At 39.7% G+C, this 18,659-nt stretch overlaps 6 protein-coding genes across 8 annotated transcripts; 3 read left to right on the plus strand and 3 right to left on the minus strand.

The window, feature by feature from the left end:
* Positions 1 to 170: 170 nt before the first annotated feature.
* Positions 171 to 2,922, plus strand: LOC133843618 (uncharacterized). The gene is made up of 2 exons (XM_062277247.1): positions 171 to 442; positions 2,140 to 2,922. Exons 1-2 carry the CDS (start codon positions 343 to 345, stop codon positions 2,394 to 2,396), a joined length of 357 nt encoding a protein of 118 aa, XP_062133231.1. The 5' UTR covers positions 171 to 342; the 3' UTR covers positions 2,397 to 2,922.
* A 932-nt stretch (positions 2,923 to 3,854) lies between these two features.
* On the plus strand, positions 3,855 to 4,771 carry LOC133846286 (uncharacterized). The gene is made up of 2 exons (XM_062281152.1): positions 3,855 to 4,034; positions 4,133 to 4,771. The coding sequence occupies exons 1-2, from the start codon at positions 3,977 to 3,979 to the stop codon at positions 4,561 to 4,563; spliced, it is 489 nt and encodes a 162-aa protein (XP_062137136.1). The 5' UTR covers positions 3,855 to 3,976; the 3' UTR covers positions 4,564 to 4,771.
* LOC133846285 (dimethyladenosine transferase 1, mitochondrial) lies at positions 4,678 to 5,788 on the minus strand. The gene has a single exon (XM_062281150.1). It carries the CDS (start codon positions 5,786 to 5,788, stop codon positions 4,790 to 4,792), a length of 999 nt encoding a protein of 332 aa, XP_062137134.1. The 3' UTR covers positions 4,678 to 4,789.
* A 161-nt stretch (positions 5,789 to 5,949) lies between these two features.
* Positions 5,950 to 6,312, minus strand: LOC133846287 (cytochrome c oxidase assembly factor 3, mitochondrial). Its single transcript, XM_062281153.1, has one exon. The coding sequence runs from the start codon at positions 6,214 to 6,216 to the stop codon at positions 5,950 to 5,952; it is 267 nt and encodes an 88-aa protein (XP_062137137.1). The 5' UTR covers positions 6,217 to 6,312.
* A 437-nt stretch (positions 6,313 to 6,749) lies between these two features.
* On the plus strand, positions 6,750 to 15,979 carry LOC133846284 (F-box only protein 25). 2 transcript variants are annotated; one of them, XR_009894859.1, is made up of 5 exons: positions 6,750 to 6,935; positions 7,813 to 8,042; positions 13,544 to 13,842; positions 13,905 to 15,145; positions 15,250 to 15,979. XR_009894859.1 is itself a non-coding variant. In XM_062281149.1 (4 exons), the coding sequence occupies exons 2-4, from the start codon at positions 7,936 to 7,938 to the stop codon at positions 14,561 to 14,563; spliced, it is 1,065 nt and encodes a 354-aa protein (XP_062137133.1). In that variant the 5' UTR covers positions 6,750 to 6,935; positions 7,813 to 7,935; the 3' UTR covers positions 14,564 to 15,166. The 2 variants fall into 2 exon arrangements, 1 of the variants encoding a protein (XP_062137133.1); XM_062281149.1 differs by lacking the exon at positions 15,250 to 15,979 and having other exon boundaries at positions 13,905 to 15,166.
* On the minus strand, positions 14,672 to 18,654 carry LOC133846283 (2-(3-amino-3-carboxypropyl)histidine synthase subunit 1). Of its 2 annotated transcripts, none has more exons than XM_062281147.1 (3): positions 18,540 to 18,654; positions 17,054 to 17,839; positions 14,672 to 16,994 (listed from the first exon to the last, which is right to left on the minus strand). In XM_062281147.1, exons 2-3 carry the CDS (start codon positions 17,819 to 17,821, stop codon positions 16,395 to 16,397), a joined length of 1,368 nt encoding a protein of 455 aa, XP_062137131.1. In that variant the 5' UTR covers positions 17,822 to 17,839; positions 18,540 to 18,654; the 3' UTR covers positions 14,672 to 16,394. The 2 variants fall into 2 exon arrangements, with proteins under 2 accessions (XP_062137131.1, XP_062137132.1); XM_062281148.1 differs by lacking the exon at positions 18,540 to 18,654 and adding an exon at positions 18,053 to 18,428.
* Between the last annotated feature and the right edge of the window lie 5 nt (positions 18,655 to 18,659).

Raw genomic sequence — 18,659 nt, forward strand, 5'->3', positions numbered from 1 at the left:
CAACGCAATCAAAAAGAAAACATGTGCTTTGCAGCCCACAAACAACACAATCCCACTAAAGAGAGCGAGAGCAATCGAGATAGTGTGTGTGTGTGTGTGAGAGCAACACAACGGTCGGTCGCTTCTGTTGGCTGGCGAGCTTAAATATGAGCGCCTCTTGCCGTTATAGCTTCAGTCGCTGACTGTTAAGTGCCCAGTGCAAAGCCAAGCTCTACACAAAAATACAAAGCTCAAAAATCTTACGCTAAACATCTACGTCTGTTTACGCCAAGTGAATAAAAGTTAAAAAACAAAAAGCATTCTTTACACACAAATAAATAATATCAAACAAAACTAAGCAAAATGTACGCGGAAAAAGTTTGTGTTGCATTCGCGTTGATCGCCTGCCTCGCCTGCGTTGTTGAATCTGCTGTTTACACGCAACCCGCGCAAGTTCACAATGGTTAGTATTAAAAAAAAATGAACTACTCAATGTAAATGTTCTTTGCTAGAGAATCAATTGTTTTGCAAACTTTGCTAAAGATGTGATAGAATCGTTAGATAGCTTTCAAAAATTTAATAGAAATAAAAACAAAAAAAAATATAAATATATTCTGGGGAGCTAGTAGCACGATATGTCACTTAATTGGAAACTTTTTAATTAAGTTTTTAATTAATTTCAGTCATAAACAAAGCCTTCACATAAACATGGTCAGATGCTTTAAACGACCTTTAGCAACAATAAAAAAAGCGCATAAAGCTGAAAGCAGTTGGCAGTTTCTCTGATTGATTTATGAAACAGGTTGAGGATACAAGTATGTATGTTTGTATTTAGTCTCAACATACTCGTAGTATTTTCGAATTTCGATTTGTTGGCTTCCAAAGAGTTGTTATACTTTTAATTGTAACTGTTTGCCATCGACGTCAGTCATCAGACGTCACATAAAAAGAGATTAGTTTTTTTCTCTTTTTTTATTTTTCTTTAAGCATAGTTTGATTGATATTTTGTTTTGCTGTTTTTTGTTGACGTCAAAGAAAGAGATGGATGGAAAAAATTGGGCAAATAACGCAAAACAAAATTGGCAACAACAACTAAATTAGTCATTCCGTATTTTTCTTTGTACGAATTTCGGTTTTTTGTATTTTTGGGTTTTTCGCATCTGCCAAAAATTAGCATAAGAAATGTGCTGATTTTTTGTTTTGTTCATCAAATTCATTTGCATAGCTATGCGGATTTGTGTTACAAAAATGTCGCAGATCTTGATAAAATAGTTTCTCGATTTATTTCGCTGAAGGTCGTTCGACTTCTGACCGGGTTTAGTAGCACGAATAGCTAAATAAACCTAAGCGCTGACTAATTAACGCTTAAAAATAGGCGATGAGTTCACTGGCGAATTTCTTTATCGCCAACTCAATTAGCTACAAAACAAAAACAAGAAGGAAAAGAAAACAAAAAAAAAAACAAAACAGCAACAGCACGTAAAATAAATCAAAATGAATGAACGAACTCTTTGAGATTGTACCGCCAGCGACCTGAATGGCAAATGGGGAGTACCATTAATCAAAACTTCGACAGGCAGCTAGCTGCGGCAAATTCCAGCCGGCGGCAAATCGTTATAAATATAAAAGCCAAGTCAATTGTTTGCAATTACCACTTGAGACTTGAAGAGATTTTATTTATAACTATGCCACAAGAGAGCTCTGAATGTATTTTTACTTATTCTGTTTCGCCATGACTGTCAAGTTCGTGCCTTGAGTCTTTTGTGTTTGCGAGTTTGTGGCCTAAGTCTTTTCGGCAAGTCATGCAAAAATCATAAAAATAAATAAAAAGAAACCTCAAAACGAATCATTTTGAAAGTAAAGTAAATACTTACAGATATTTATGGAAACTATAAATATATATGTACATACATATATACATATATATAGCATGTCTTGTCAGTTGAGTTTTGCATAGAACGCAGTTCTTTATTGTTGTTGTATTGTTGTAGTCAACTTCCTTGTGCATAAATAACACATATACATAATGATGAAAAAGTGCAGGCAGTTGTAGTAATAAAGCACAACAGGGAACCGAGAGCAGAAAAACAACTTCCGCTTTAACTGAATTCACATTAACATTCGCATTCTGCTTCTTCTTCTTTTTCACGATACTTACAGCGCATCCCGGCAAATGCTACGATAAGCTCACGAGACGCTTCATGCTGCCCGACAAGGAATACAAGCCGAAGGGCATCTGTGCCGCCATGACGTGCGACATTGAGGCGCGTCAGATCAATATCGAGACCTGTCCCTACATCGAGATGCCCGGCTGCGAGGAGCTGCCCAGTGACCTCAACTGGAGCTTCCCCAAGTGCTGTCCGCAGTTCAAGTGCGTCGACTTCAAGACCGGCAAGGAGTTTGTTGTCTCCGTCTAGACAACGGCAACGGCATCTATTTGCTCTCTTTTGCCAAGCGCCCCGCCCGGTTCAATTGCCGGTGGAAAAGGGGGAGGAGCGGTCTCTACCTGAAACGTGATTTTACATAAAATGTATTCTTAGTTCTCTAGTAACTGTGTTTTGCGAGTGCGTGTGAATGACTTAGTTAGCTTGTTTGTTTGTTTATTCTGAGTGTGTGTGTGTGTGTGTGTGAATGATTCATTTAGCAGACATAATTTATTTATTATTCCAATTTGTAAATAACAAAACAAAACAAAAATAATTTGCATAATTTCTTGTAAAACCTTTTGATGATCTTTTATCATATCTCATGTGTGAACATATTAACTTCTTTGTCTTCTCTAGTTATAAACACATTAATTTATTTTGATTTATTCAAAAAACACTGTATGCGATATTTGCAATTGTGACTAACTGTATAAAATTGTTTAGTTTCTTAGTGATAAACAACAACAAAAATACAAAAACAACAAATAAAAAAAACAATTAATGAAATATTAATAACTACAGCGTATTTTATGTATTCGAATTCCAATTCTCATATTTTTTGCCCATTGTAGCCCGAAAAAGATATTTCGTCATTTCCATATTTGAGCATCTTTCTTTGCGTGACGATTCAATACGTTTTGCATTCACTGGTCTTACGCGCTTGCCGCTTCGCTCTTTATTTGGACTTTGCCAACCGACAACGGTTCGTTTAATTAACAGTGCCGCCTTAACTTGGCCGTCTGATTCATCTTGGCCTTTAAATTGGCAAACATCGCACATTCCTCGCATAAAAAAAAATTACTCTAAAAGCGATCACCAAATACGAGCAAAAGTTTATTGCTCGCTCTTTCCGTGGCTTTCTGATTTGCATATCAATTTCGCAGCTCTAAAAATACATATGACCGGTGGTAGGAAACTCCAAAAATATGTGTGTCGGAAATAGGCTGTAAAGTCGCCAAATTGATGCCAAACAAATAAATTATGTGTCGTAAACAAACAACATTTGACTGAGTCATGGTAGTAAATAGTAAACAAAGATAAAACCTTTTACTTTCCCACCTAACACAAACAATATTTGGTTTACGGTGGTACGTTTGAGGTATTGGTGCTGTTTGAGCTTTTGAATTGGCGCTCACACTGTTTCCACACTGTTGGGAAGCACTAGTGTTGGGTAAATAGCAGCGGCTATCGATATATACGAAATAAGCATTTGCAGTACATTTTATATAGTATCTGATCTGATGGGTAAATTTAACCACTTTTATCTATAGAGGTAGTTGCACATTTTTATTATAAAAAGTAAAAGGATAACAACTAAAGAAAGAAAAATCATTTTAAGAAATACCGGCTTTTGAGAAATTTCCCTATGCCCAATAAAGTGTTACCAGTTGGTGTCAATATAATTAATAGTATATTTTGCACATAAAACATTAGTATATATTAACATTTCATTTGCGGTCACATTGCTAACATCATTTCAATAAGTTTGGGCGTTGTTTTGTCGCTGTTTTTGTGTTATCAATATTAAGATATAAATTTATTGAATTCCATTTAATTTTTACACAATAACAATGCAAACGCTGGCATCCATCACTGTACTGCTGCTAATCGCAGCATTAATACACGAAGGTAGGCATCTGATTCACCACAAAAAGTAAACAGAAGAAGAAGCAGCAGCAGCTGCTATAACAACATTGTGCTAATTGATATTTTTTATGCTGTCCTAGGTGCTGCCATTTGGTGTTATCGCTGCACATCGGCCACGCCCGGCTGTGCCGAAAAGTTCAATTGGCGCGGCATTGGCTTCCTGGGCGAACAATGCCCCGAGAGCGACGACATTTGTGTCAAGCTGACGGAACGTCGTGGAACCCAGGAGACCATAACACGTGATTGCCTCAGCGCCTTGAAGTTCCGTCGCGACATACCAGCCGACAAATACGAAGGATGCCGACCAGCCTCTCAGGATGTCATCCTGGCCAATTATGTTAATCACACGATCAAGGAGCACGATGTGAAACGTGATTATTTCACAGATACGACATACTGCTTCTGCTTCCTCGATCATCGCTGCAATGGTGTCAGCGGTCTAAAGAGTTCTCTCTTGGCTAGCGTCGCAGCTCTGTTGCTCGTCATCTTTAGCACATTCCAATCGAATTGAATCTTACTTGGAGCTTCAAGTACCTTTTTTAAGTGCCTTAGCATTAACGACAGTTGAATCTTATACTCGAATCTCGTCCAAACAAAACATTCCGTCCACACTTTTGATAAGCAATTTACACTCAATTCCCATCAACGGGTTGGTTTACAATTTTTTTCAACTACTTATGTATTACACTTTATACAATTAAATAGAAAGGAAAAACAAATCAATGAAATCGTTCCACTCAGTCCAGGCACTTGGGCCGCTGCTTTGGCCCACGATAGTCATAAGTGGCCACCTCGGGATGCGTCTCCAGATGTTCAGCATAGACTTCAGCCAAACGCAAACACTCAGCAACGGATAACTCGAAGGGACGCAGCGTATCCACTACATCGGCTTGTTCAAAGAGTTTATTAGTGGTTTCCTCACGCATCTCGGGCGGGAACAAGGTGCTGTAACCACGGCGACAATATTTCTGGCGCATGCTGAAGATGTGGCGCACTACGCGCTCCACCAACGCAAAGGGCAACTGTGTCTTGGGCTGCTTGAGCGGGATGAGCTTGACAACACCCACATCAACTTGTGGCTTGGGCACAAACGCCTTGCCCGGTATAATGAACTTGAGCACCGGTTCCGTCCAAATTTGTGACATAATGGAAAGCCGTGAACGCTGCTCGCTGCCCAGATCGGCGCAAATACGCTCGGCCACCTCCTTCTGGAAGGTGAGCGTCATGCAAGTGTCGTTGCGTCGAAAGGCGCCACGTCTGGCTGCCACATCGGCATACCAATTGATGAGCAGGCGCGTCGAAATTGCAAACGGGAGGTTTCCAATCAAATGGATACGCTGCTCGGTGTCTGGCACATGTTGTTCGATGTTAAAGCGTAAGATGTCTTCGTAGTAAATATCCATTTGCAAGTCGAGTGGACGCGCACACTCCTTAAGCAGCTGCAGCGTGCCAGTGAAGCGTTCATCCTTCTCGACCAGCATGAGGCGTTGTGGCTGCCGGCGAAGAATGGAGCGTGTGATGCCGCCTGGACCGGGACCCACTTCGAGAACAATATCACGCGAATCAATACGGCCAGCAGATTTGACAATCTTGTCCGTCAATCGCTCATCCATGAGAAAGTTCTGGCTGAGCTGCTTCATGGCCTGCAGCTTGTAGAGTTTAACTAACTCCCGAATGGTGGGCAACGGTGGCAAACGCACACCGCTGTTGAGGATACGTGCGGCGGCTTGAGACATCTGTAATGTTGTAGTAAGTGTTAATTAGTACTCCAACGGTTCTAAGAGAGAAGTACTCACTTTGTAATTGGTGCAACGATTTCAGTGTGTTGTAGAAAATGAATGAAGAAGAAACGCTTAACGACTAAAGGACTAAGAGTAGACAACGATTGATGGGCACTTTAGTTGGTTGTCACTTTCTTGGGCTCCTCGAAATCGTCGAGGAACTTCTCCTGCTGCACCGAGAATATTGAATAGCCGTAAATGGCCACCACAGACAGTCCCAAAGCGCCGGCAGTGAGGAGGTTATTGCGTCGCACGCGCTTTAATTTCTGCACACGATCAAAGTTTTGCTCCTCGATCAGTTTCATGAACTGCAGCTGGGCTCTGTCTAGCTTTGGTGCGGATTCGCCGTACTTGATTTTGGGTGCTTGATCCGATGCCGACATTATTACTTAATTCAGATTACGTTTGTTATGTGCGCCTGCTTGATTTGTGATTGAAATTTTTCGGCAAAACTTATGAAATCCCTCACATCAGAGATGGGGAATGAAACATCGATAACAACAACAATATATCGATATTTGTATCTTATTTGAAAACCTTTCTATTGCTAACATCGGTTGTTCATCGTCAAATAACTATTAGGCAAATAAATCGCACATCTTTAATACCAAACTAATATTTAAAAACAAAAAAAGCCTAAATCTTGAATGCCCGTATAAATTAATGTCTTTTATCTCCAAAATATACTCAATCCAATTAGAGAAAGCAAAAGCGAAAAATCGACTTGAATTCAGCTATCGATACGATAACAAGTCAACATGTTGCCAACTATCATTTGTTGCTAAGCTCGCAGCTTTAGCTTTGCTATGTGTTGCACAATGTTGCCAAGTGTGTGACTAGAGTTCATGGAATGTTGGGCAACATGTGCACAATGCCATGCAACATAGTGTCTGCCGTTTTTGGGGCTCGAGTGCAACGTTAAACGCGCCGAGTGAAGCAGTTCGTGGAGTTAGTGGAGCTGCGTGGTAGCATTGTTATTTGTGTTCCGCCGAGTGCTATAATAATTTTACTAAGTGGGAGCTGGAATATTGCCTGCCTGCCACTGCTAAGCAAAATAGCAGCGTGGAAATCAATTTAAAACTAGACCAGCCAATTTTACAAAGTGCGTAATAAGAAACGAATATCGAATTCTAAACAGAATGTACATTGCTTATTGTACTGAATAATAATTGCAAAGCAATTACAAATTCAGACATAAACATATTGAATGTACATTATTTATCATATATACTGTGTGTGAATAGATATTACTTAATTGAGGAAATGAAAGTAAAGCCCAGCTCAAATGTTGATATAAAAATTTGGTTGCGTGTTTTTAAACCCAAGCTGGAAAAAATGTATAACAAAAAAACAACAAAGCAACAACAAAAGCAAAACAAACGCGTAATTGCAGAAATCAGCTGTGTACCTACAGCACACATACACACACACACGAGGCACGAGAAGAGACAGCACAACAAAACAACGCACGATTCGTGCTCCACTTGAACGCCAACAGTAAACCCTCGCCCTCTCCTTCAACCTATGCTCGACTCATCAAAGTGACTGAACGAACAGCTGGTACAGCGCTCTCTTGCTCTCTCGTTTTGTTGACGTTGGGCACTCTCTCTCTGACTTTAGGCTTTTGTCTTTATTTGGCTCGTTTTTCATTTTGTTTTGATTCCGCAGCTCAACAAACTTGTCAACGCTTCTATACTCTTTCTTGTGATAATTTCGATTACGAGTCGTGCAGAAAAGGGTGAAGCTAATAATTGATAAAAGTAATTAATTGCTAATTGTTGCGTGTTATTTTATATGTTCAATTATTGTTTTACACTGCACAATAACAAAAAAAAAGTAGTTGGAGCAAAGAGTGTGGAGAGTGCGACTCGCCGATAAACTTGGAAAATGCGCAACAAATTTTTGTAGCAGCAGTGCTTGAAGAATTGCATAAAGTTTTGAAATTCACACAAGAAAAATTATATCTTTTACACTTGCAGCAGTGAAAACGCCGTCCACAATTAAACAAACAACATAAAAAAATAAACGAGTAATTAAATAATAATATTCGTAATACGTAATAAACCGTAATTAGTAACGCATCATATATACAAAAAGTACACATGGCGTTCATTTCGAAAGATTTTCGCTCACCTGGCGAGGCTTGGGTCAAGACCGAGGAGGGCTGGGAGCGCAAAAAGGTGCTCGAATGCGGTGGCAAACGCAAGCGGTGAGTCTTCATATGTATTATTTATTTTATTTTTTGTTGTTTTTGATATGACGGGAACAATAGATGGTGCTGATTAGCAATCAATTGATCGATGACAAAACAAAATTTGATGACAATTGATTTTGATTTTTATATTGCGTATTGCCCCATTGAAACAAAGGAAATTGTTAATGTTTGTTTGTCAACTGTGCCATTTTCATAGACAATTTACATAAACTGTGCAACTGCTTCATTCAAAATTGGCGCGACTTGCCAATTTATCGATAAGATAACCTAACCTAATTGACGAAAGAGAGGGCAAGGTCACCGGAAATGTTCCGTTTTGTTAAAAAATGAAAAGCCCCAAGGTCCCAAGTGCTGCGACCCACTAAAATTGTTATCAGCCTTCGTCAGCATCACTTTTGTGCACTTTATAAGAATAGTGTTAAATATTAACAAGCTTATTAATGTAATAGATAACAAAGCGTGGGCCACCAAGGCGAATGCCCTTCACCTTTTTCTTCAAGCTTCAAAACTTAAACTAATGATTACACAAAACATCATTAAGGCAACGCAATGCTAACAAAACACAACAAATGACGATGACGAAAGGGAAAATGTTGAAACGCTGTAGTATAATATAATCTCCATGAATGCGTTTGAGCGTTATTGTATTAACTTTAATTATTCGAAATGAATCGTTCAAACAACGAATAGAGTTATCTAGGGCATTATAATGTATTCCTAGAGCTTTTATTTCAATCATATAAGATATACTAGCAAGTTTAGGAGGTTTGTCTTTTATGGCGTGTCTATATAATCATTAGAGTGATTCACTTGAAATGAGGGTGAAAGTGGCGACTTGCAAAAAGAGGTTGGGTGAATTACCTTGATAGGCGCTCCCATTTGATTGATTGCTAGTTGTTCAGGCAAAAAATCTGTATGAAAGCAAAGAGCATGGAACTTTAAAAGAAACGCATTACGGTGACTATATATAGTAGATGCTTTCCCTTATATCTCAAGGGAATGGGACGAAGTAGTCGTGTAGTCGATCCACTTGAAAGCGTCCAAAGATTTACATGAGGCAGAGCCACAGAGCCCAGGAACAAAAAATAGACAGGCACACGGAAAAAGTCATCTTAAAGTGATTATTTTGACATGTCATAAAGAAGATTTTCCCGAGTGCAACAAGAGAAACTATTTTTGGCATTTGTCAGGCGGTCACGGTACGTACGCTGTTACTTATATGGCCGGAAAATGCGGAAGCTGCAACAAATTCAAATTCCAAATTTAGATGCAGAAGTAGAATGTATTTGTACCCCCGAAAAGAAGTTCTATGTTACATTAAAGATACATTTGTGATATATTAGCTTTGGGGAACCTTCGTACTAGCTGAAGGACGAACTGAGGTTTAAACACCCATGCTAAATAACCTTGGCAACTTCCATTGCACACACATACACAGGCTGAGAGGCCACAACTCGGTCAAGTTTAGGCTAAAGTGCGTCTGTGTGCGTGAATATTTGGCAGCTTGGCATGACGCTAAAAGCTCAAGGTCTCGTCTCACTTTTATCAGCTCAACTTCCTAACTCAAATCGATTTTTAATCGACGTCATGCTTCGTGCAAGCAGCTTAATTAAGATATATAGTAAATTATATTGGAAGAAAGATTCTAGTAAAATGTTAATTTTTGATATGATACTAAAGTTTTAGTTGCATTATTTAATACTAGGAATCTTCTGAAACTTAAATCATTTCATTTATTTTTAATATTTGAGTGAGTTTGAACAAAAAACTCACGCAAAGCTTCCAGCTTTCAATTGAAATTCTTAAAATATTTACATGTTCAGGAAATGTCGTTCAAGCATAAACTCAATTGTAAATTGCATAATGGAAATTATTACATATAATACATATGTAATTAGGAAATGCCACTTGATTTTTAGGTGGAAACCTCATAACTGTGTTAAGTGTTGTTTTCATTCGAAGTATTCCAATTAAAAATGCAATTGTCGAATTGCCGATTGCACGAAAAAATCATAATTAAAAATTCAAATAACCGAAAAAAATCAAATTGCATGAAAAACAAAAACAAATCAGAGTGCATTACGTGGACGCGGACGTGGATGTGGAGTGTGGATTGTGAATATGGACCCACTTTCACTGCACTCACCACTGAACATTTGTTGGCCTTTTGAATCGACTCTCAGTTTCTTTATTTCTTTATACACTTTCAAAAGTCGGGTGCAGCCAATGGAAATGCGTTCAAATCCATTTTGTACACTAGACAACATGGTAAAGCGATGACAAAGCACAAATGAAACTCTTTTTAAACTCGGCAAAAACAAATCTAAGCTCTCCATCTGCATCTTATCAGAATTAAGATATACATATCGGAGTTTCGTTCCAAAGCAATCTCATGAATAATAGTTGTACATTATGCACAATCTATGATTTTGCTGGACAGTGTTGCGTGCGCATTAATCATTGCTATCTACAGTACTCGCTTTTTATAGTGCTTTTTTCTTTCTTTCGCTCGTTATAATAATTGACTTATTTGTTCCATGGTGTGGCACTATGAACCGCACTCTAATGGAACTTGCAAAACGTTGTCAGCTCTCGAAGAAACTCCCAAATATCGCTGGTCTATTTATAATGCCCATTGAGAGAGCGACAGCGACATGTGATAGCTTCCAACTTCCAACTAAAATTAGACTGTAGAAGAAGTCGACTCGAGTTGACTCCACGCCGTTCCTCCACTAGACCGAATCACAATAATTTATGTCGAAAAGGTCTTAAAAATAGAGAAGCGAATTGCAGTCGCCTGATCCCCAGATCCCGGTGCCCGGTACCCAGTACCCAGCACCAAGTACCAAGTTCCCAGCTGCCCGTTGCGATCCCATTGCATTTTGTCTAATTTGCCTGAAAGAAAGGTAAACGAACGCTTGATGATGACGTCGTTGACTGATTTATATACATGTATGAATCACGTGGTCGTCGGCCCCCTCCAACAATCACGCTACCTTGCTCTCTTTCTCTCTCTTTTTCTGTGTCTCCATCTCTATGCTTGGCTGGTTCAAATTTGGAGCTGGAGTCGAGTCTGTTGACTGAGCAGCAAACAATTACAATTTCTTTGTTTCAGCTGCTATTATTATACTACAGTCAGGAGGTGGGGCCTTGAGAGCTTGCACTTTCTTCACTCGCTGCGCGCGAATTGTAAATAAGTTTTTTTTGTTACAATAGAACTAGGGGTCATTTGGGAGGCAGCTCTCTTTATGAAAAGGGTTTTATGTTATAGAGCTCAATTGTTTTGCCATCGATTTAGACTTATTTAAGGATCGTTTTTATCTTTATCAAAACTTTTAATGTAAATTTGGTAAAATAATTTTGCTTTGTTATCGAAAAGATAGTAACATTTAGTCGCTGCTATCCTGATCGCAGAGAGCTTTGAATAAATAGTCAGCATCAACATCCGATAGTTCCGCGTCCTTTTCCATTTCTAGCATTTCCGACATATCATCATAGTGCGATGGCGCAAAATAATGCGCATTGCATCTTCTTATGCAACGCATCTGTACACCGGCATCAAGAAGAGATTCCAAGGATCGCTTAAACTCATGTATCTTTCTATTTGAAAGATAGAGGTGTAAGTTGCCAGCGTCGACTAGTTCATCAATTGAGACCGGTTGGTTCAATTTCCTAAGATACTTGGCCATTTGTTTAGACGCTTCCTTTATGAATTCTCGGCAGTTCATTATTAAAATGTTATTAAAATTACTGAACTTAATAATTTGGTAAAAGCAAATAAAATTAGTATGATGTTGACTAGAGTAAATAAGAAAATTAAATACAAGTATGCTAACAAAAAACGTAAAGTTAACTAGATATTGAAATAAAAGTTAACTTTGCTCAAGTACAAGTACAAAAAAGTATCACCAGGGTAAAAAATGTAGACGGAACTTCAATTAAAAGTCAATTTCAGCAAACTTTGAATAAATTGCAACTCGCAGAGACAACTGACACACACACACACACAAACTCATTCACATAGACCTACTCGGAGAGCGAGAAATTGACCCAGTTTGGTCGAAAATTGAAATGCAGTCGCCGAAGGACATGTCCTCGTCCTGGTTGGCCAACAATTTCAGCCGCATTCTAAATATGGTCAAGGCATATCGACCTATTGGCCAGTCGACTGCAGCTAGTTAGCCCAATTAACTAACTAAGAGACAGCTCTTAGAATGCTCAAATGTAACTCGTGACTAAATTGAGAGTAAGCTCTGTGGACCTGAGAATTTCTCGGAAGTTATTAAGATAATAAAATATGTTATTTGTAGCGAATTCTAAAGTAAAGTAGGTCAGTTGAATTGTCAATGCTTTCTTGGAACTAGAATGAGTAAATCTGAAGAGAACTGTCTATAGAGATTATTCCTGAACATAGCTAAAACAAATATTTGTGTAGTTAAAAAATATAAGAATTCTTTAAACATTAATGTTCAAATAACATTTTAGATAAATAAAATAATACATATAACTAATAATTCAACTTCAATTTAAAAAATGTTGATGTGCCATCAAACATTGGGAAATAACCCTTTCTGTATATTTTTAACCCCTAATTTGTTAGCTAACATTTCATATACCCCACTGTCCAAGTTCATGAAAGCAGGGTATCGTAATCTGTTATTATTGCTTTGATAATAGTTGTCTCTTTTTTCAACTCGTGTAATTGCAGTTGTGCAAGTTGCAATGGGTACAAAAAAAATACAAATCTTGTAATTGAAGGAAACACGACAATCTTAGTCTCAGCATCACTTCAAATCCCCTCAATTCACTTCGTACCTGCCGTGTGAATCGCTTAATTTAATAAACGAGTCTCACACACATGCAACAGCTGCTGGAAAAACTCGACAAAGCTTCCGCCTCTTAAAAAGCGGTTGACGAATCTTTAAAATAAAGCAAATAAACAAAAAACAAACACGAAATAAATATTTGAGAAAAAAAACTTTAAAGTTGTTCAACTGGTAAAATTGTTGGCCACTGGCAATGGTTGGTTTGTGGGAGCGGGAGAGAAGGTTGTTTGAGAGGCCAATTGCATTCACTTCCGAATTGTGGCTCAGGCCAATTATACCCTGCTAATACACTAAGAGTGGACACTTCCGACGGCTCAAACGATTCGGTTATAATCTCGTTTTCGCCGTTTGGGATTAAAGAGATTACAATCATTTCTTGTCATCAAAAGAGTGATGAGCTATTTGTTTCCTGAAGTATCTTAAATTAGTTCAGACACAGAAAATGTTTAGGGGTAATAAAAGTTGTTGGAATAATCTTGAAAATTGGAATTGAAACCTCCACTGACGGGAAGTTTTAGTAAAAGGTATATGTATATATTTAAGCTACCCTTAGCTTTATTTTCAAATAATTTGGTTATTAATAATATAATATTAAATATTATTGTAACATAGTATTAAATACTTTAATAACTGAAAGATTGTTCATATATTTATTTCAATTAATTGCAGTCATAGCTCTGAGGGCAGCATCTCAGACCTGGGCATCAGTGGCGAGGGAGAGAACGACGAGGTGGGATGCATGCCACCGCATTATCACATCACGATACGCTGCACACGGGAGATTGCAGGTTTCAATGGGTTAACCGAGGCAGTGAAGCGTCTTGACTTCCGTCGCTCGGTGCGTGATCGCAAGCGCTTCCACTACATCTGTGCATTCCTGCTGCTCGTCTCCAACAAGGGCATTGCCAGCCTGCCAGGCAGTGCACAGCGTCAGTTGCTCCAAATGGTGGAGGAGGTGGCCTCACATGGTGAGTAATCAAGGGGGAATTCTATGGTGTAATTATATTTAATCGCATTCCCCTATCGACAGTCAATGACAGCCAGCAGCATCCGAATGTGCTGCGTGGATTGGCATTGAAGCTGGAGCACATTGTCAACCAGGAGAACCAAAAGTGCTGGGGAAAACCGTTGGGCAGCACCTATCTGTGGCAGGAGCATGTGGCCCGGATTAAGCGCATTCAACGCGTCGCCAGTCAGATTGAAATCCGCGAGCCCGATCCAAAGGCAACGCCCAAGCTGCACGAGCTGCCCGAGGAGTGTGTGCGCGAGATCATTTTGTGCATTGCCGATCATCGGGATCTGGAGTCGGCTGCTGAGGCCTGGGAGACAATGGCTAAGCTGGTGTCGGAGCAACGCATCTGGCGCGAACTGACACGCTTCCACTTCAATCAGCGACAGATCAACACCATCCTGGACCTGGACAAGATCAAGCAGATGGGCGAGACCAAAGACTGGAAACAGATCTATCATCAGCTGCGACGCACCTACGGCGTCAACGATGACTATCAGTTCGCCGAGGTGCTGGCCCTGTGCCGCTCCTGCTGCTGCCTCTTCTGGCCCTCCGATGGTCATCCGTGCATTGTCGATCAGAGTCCCGACTACAAGCAACGTGTCGAGGAGGCTGGCGGCCAATTGGCGCTGGCTCAGCCTGTGCCGCCGGCACAGTTCTTGAAGTACTTCTCATTGTAAGATGCCAGCAGACTAAAAATGGAAACCAAAACTTGACCAATGCGGCGGGGGGCAGCTTAGTAGGGGGGAGAGAGAGCAAAGAGATATATTCATATTTTTAGACAGACCGCGAGGGAGGCGAGGGAAATATGAGAATTTTATTGTGTATGTTAAAGTTTTAAAGCAAAGAGACAGAGCGGGAGGAGGGAGTGATGAGTGGAGTTCTTTGGTTGAGCAGAAAGCAAAGTGATAAAGTTTTAACGACACTACTTACATTATTTTATTTAACTCTTAAGGGAGCTCAACTGTTACGCTGAGTTCGCATAGTTTATTGTTAGGATTCAGATCCGCCGAATGGCTTGATTAGATTTTTAAATCTGTGTGTAGACGCTATATGTATACTCTTGACTTGTTTTCGAGCCTCTTGTTTTATTGAACCGGATATTCAAATTATCACGTTGAATTTCGAATTGAAGCGAGTATCGTACATCACATTGGTTGTGATTCCAGATCATTTGTCCCCAGATGTATTTTTGAGATATGCAAAACGAACTGCCACAACAGAGAATAATAAACAAGAACAACAACAAAAACAAAGACAAGGTAAACAAAATCAATAAAAACTAATTTTACTATTTTCGAGAATCGTTCAAGAGAATTCTATTTGTTCTATATAAGAATTATGAATTTTAAACGTATCTTTTTAGGACTTAAGTGTAGTTATTTTATGATCAGCTGCTTTTGGTGCTACATTCGAAGATAAGTTACCCAGTTACCAATTACCGATTACCAGTTACTAATTTGCCCAGAATGTTACCAAAAACTAAAAAGAAACTGAAGCTCTATTTACAATCTCCACAAAAAAGAAACCTTTAAAGTAATTATGATACAGAAATCATGTGATGTTGCAGGAAGCAAAGCTAGAAACGAATACACCTACCTAATACATAAATATAAACAAAATAAAACATAACAAATCTGAAATACAGAATAAATAAAATCAATGTATGTACTATATCAGAATCAAATACAAATACGTGTCCCAATATTAACATTAAGTGCATACGGATCCAAGCCTAAATTAATCAAATAAATATATATAGTATATATATATACATATACATACGTGTAATGTTAAGATTCTGTAAAAGTTAAGCGGGTAAACAACTACGAAGATATTACGACTATGTTTTCCATATGTAGACGTTTTCAATCTAATGCTTAAAGGGACTTTCTCAAGTCCTGAGATCAGTTAAACATCTATGTATGTAAAGTCTTACAAATCTGATTTATATACCCAAGCAAAACATAATAATATCGTGCGCAGAATGCACTTAGTTTTGCTTTAAACTATATGACCTTATACGTGATCGTATTTGTGCGTACATTTTTATGTTTGAAATAAACTCTTAAACTATTTATGAGGCAACTCGAAAAGTGTTTGATGTCTGTGAGGAAGTAAAGGGAAAATATTTTACATTGAGCAATTTATATTGACTTTTACAATTTAGTGTTTATTAAACAATTGCATTGCATTCGTGAATGCAATTAAACCCTTAACAATTTAATGTATATCTTACTTTTAGGGTGTTGTAGTTATAGTTATCTCGTTCGTTGTGCATATTGAAATTGTAAAATAATTGGAAATGAGATGAACACAAATGTTTGTTAACTAAATTATAGAGATACTAGCTTAGAAATCAAATTTGTACTAACTTAAATTAGTAGATAAATTACATTTGGGCTGGGCGGGCACATAAACTAAATCACTTCTTAGTTAGTTCAACAGTAAGTCGCGCTTGAGAGTTATGGTTGTAGGAACACGACGTGTCATCTGTTTCCCTTTCGATCCTTATCCCTTTTTGAAATCCAATAGGTCTGCCAATGCCGCCGCCTTGCCAGTATCATCCTTCTCTAGCTCGGCACGTGTGCAGCGGCCACAGCAGTCGGCAGATGGGCGATTCTCGCACTCGCCGAGCGCTGGTGGCTTAAAGTTGGGCGTCCAAGGGCCCAGACTACCGCTAGCGTAGAAGTCCATGGGATATGCGTTATTGCGAGGCGATGCGTTGTCAGGTGTCCATTCAATGTCACCGAGGACCACGGACAATTCATAGGGATTCAGCAATGGCTTCTCAAAAGCTGATCCCCAGTCGATGGACAGACGCGGGCAGGCAATCTGCACAAATGCATCAATGTCAGCGAACAGCGCGAGTTTCTGCGGAAAGATCTCCGACAGCAGTATGGTGGTCGTCTCAATGCCCTTGGCGTGCAGTCGCTTCTCCAAGAAGCGATGTACACGCGAACTGCCCTGCCTGCCCAGAGTGCCCAGTATGATAGCAATGCGTTTGGCCTGCTTGGCTTGCTTCACGGCCGAATGTCGCAGTCCCTGCATGGCGCCGTGATCGTAATGCTCTACGGTGAACTTCTTCTCATACGGATCGTATTTGTAAGCCTGTAATTCAGAAAAACCCTTTAGACTTGCTACAGTTTTGTTTACAGTAATTCAAATACCTTTAGCAGCGGGTTGGCAATCATGGCAGACTCCAAGTGGAAGCGTCCGTCACCCAGGTAGATAATCATTTGTGTTGTCTCCGGCAGCTGTGGTGATGTGCAACCCAATATTTCTCCTGGGCTGAGAGGTTTGGCCTGTGGCACCAGCACGTCATAACCGGCTGCTTTTAACTCGGCGGAAGCTGCCTGAAGTGTTGTGACAAACTGTATCGTGCTGACCAGGGCAATTTGTCCGACATCGGGCTTAAAGTTCAGCTTAACAGAGTCCAGGAAATGCAATGGATCAATTTTGATGTCCACAAATATGTAGAGCACCTTAATGCCACACGTCTGATCAACGGGAATGAGACAACTGTGGCCATAATGCACCAACAGTTCGGCGCCCAAAGCTTGTGCTGTGTAATCATCCACACAGCAGGCTCCATATGTGACATCGCCCATGATGACGGTGTCGGCGCTAGTGAAGCGTTCAATAATATCACTGATAACCATGGCGTACATCAACAGACCCTCTGGCAGCTGCAGCGCCACACGTTTTGCCTTCGTCTCGCGGATGCGCCAAATGGTCTTGTGTAGTTCAAAGTTGTAGTTCGAGGGCAGGCGATCGATGGCGCGTTGCAGGAGCGGATCATCGAGAAGCTCCTGGGGTATGCGATTGATGCGCGCCTTGGGCTTGAACACCTTCTTGGGCTTGGCACGAATAACAACCACTTCATTGTTGTTGTTGCTGCTGTCGAGCTGTTCGCTGGGTTGGACAATGTCCAACATTTTGAGGGCTGTCGGTAGCTGCAAACAATAACAGAAATGACCTTGTTGATTAGTCAAGTAAATGCGAAATTAACGCAGTCAATGGCCTACGTGACTTTTGCAGACAAGCAAAGTTTCTCTCGAATTTGTTCGCGGGATTTAAATGGAACGGGGCAGACACAATGAATGCAGCCCAAACAACAAAGAAACAATTAAATTTCGAAAAATGAATCAGAACCGTGGTCTCCTCACCTTCACTTTAGAATTACTCGTCAAGGTTTTCTGTGCACTTTTCAAATCACAAATCAATTTCCTAGACGTTCACTTTGTTATTCTACAGTATTTTGTGTATTTGTATTTGTATTTGTTAAACTGTTGCTGATTATTTAATGGGAACACGTGTGTTGATTAGGAGACACTTGTCTAACGAATGCTGCGTTTAACGAAAATCAGTTAACATTTTTGAATACTGTTTGCTGCTCGGGGGTTGCTGTTGCACTAAAATATATGTTGGTCACTGAACTTTTGAAGCAGCTGTTGTTGCGCCATTGATAACTGCCTCTGAGTCACGTAGGCCAAAATGCAGGCAGCAGCCCATCAACGTGCAACATCAAACGTTTCTCGCATTACGCGCGCAGTTTAAACATTTCCTTGAATTACTCTTGCGCTGACACACTCACTACTTCCTTTATTGTTGACAAACAGCTATTGTTGTTTTTTATATACTAAATGCACTTACATTTGTTTTGAAACTTGCTTAAAAGGTAAAACACAGTCAATATACACGCACGCTACGTTCTCTTCGATGATTCAATGGTGAATGATGTAGTCACAATCGATTTAGTGCCTGTTGTGCGTA

Source organism: Drosophila sulfurigaster, chromosome 3, assembly GCF_023558435.1.
Source record: "Drosophila sulfurigaster albostrigata strain 15112-1811.04 chromosome 3, ASM2355843v2, whole genome shotgun sequence".
NCBI lineage: Eukaryota > Metazoa > Arthropoda > Insecta > Diptera > Drosophilidae > Drosophila > Drosophila sulfurigaster.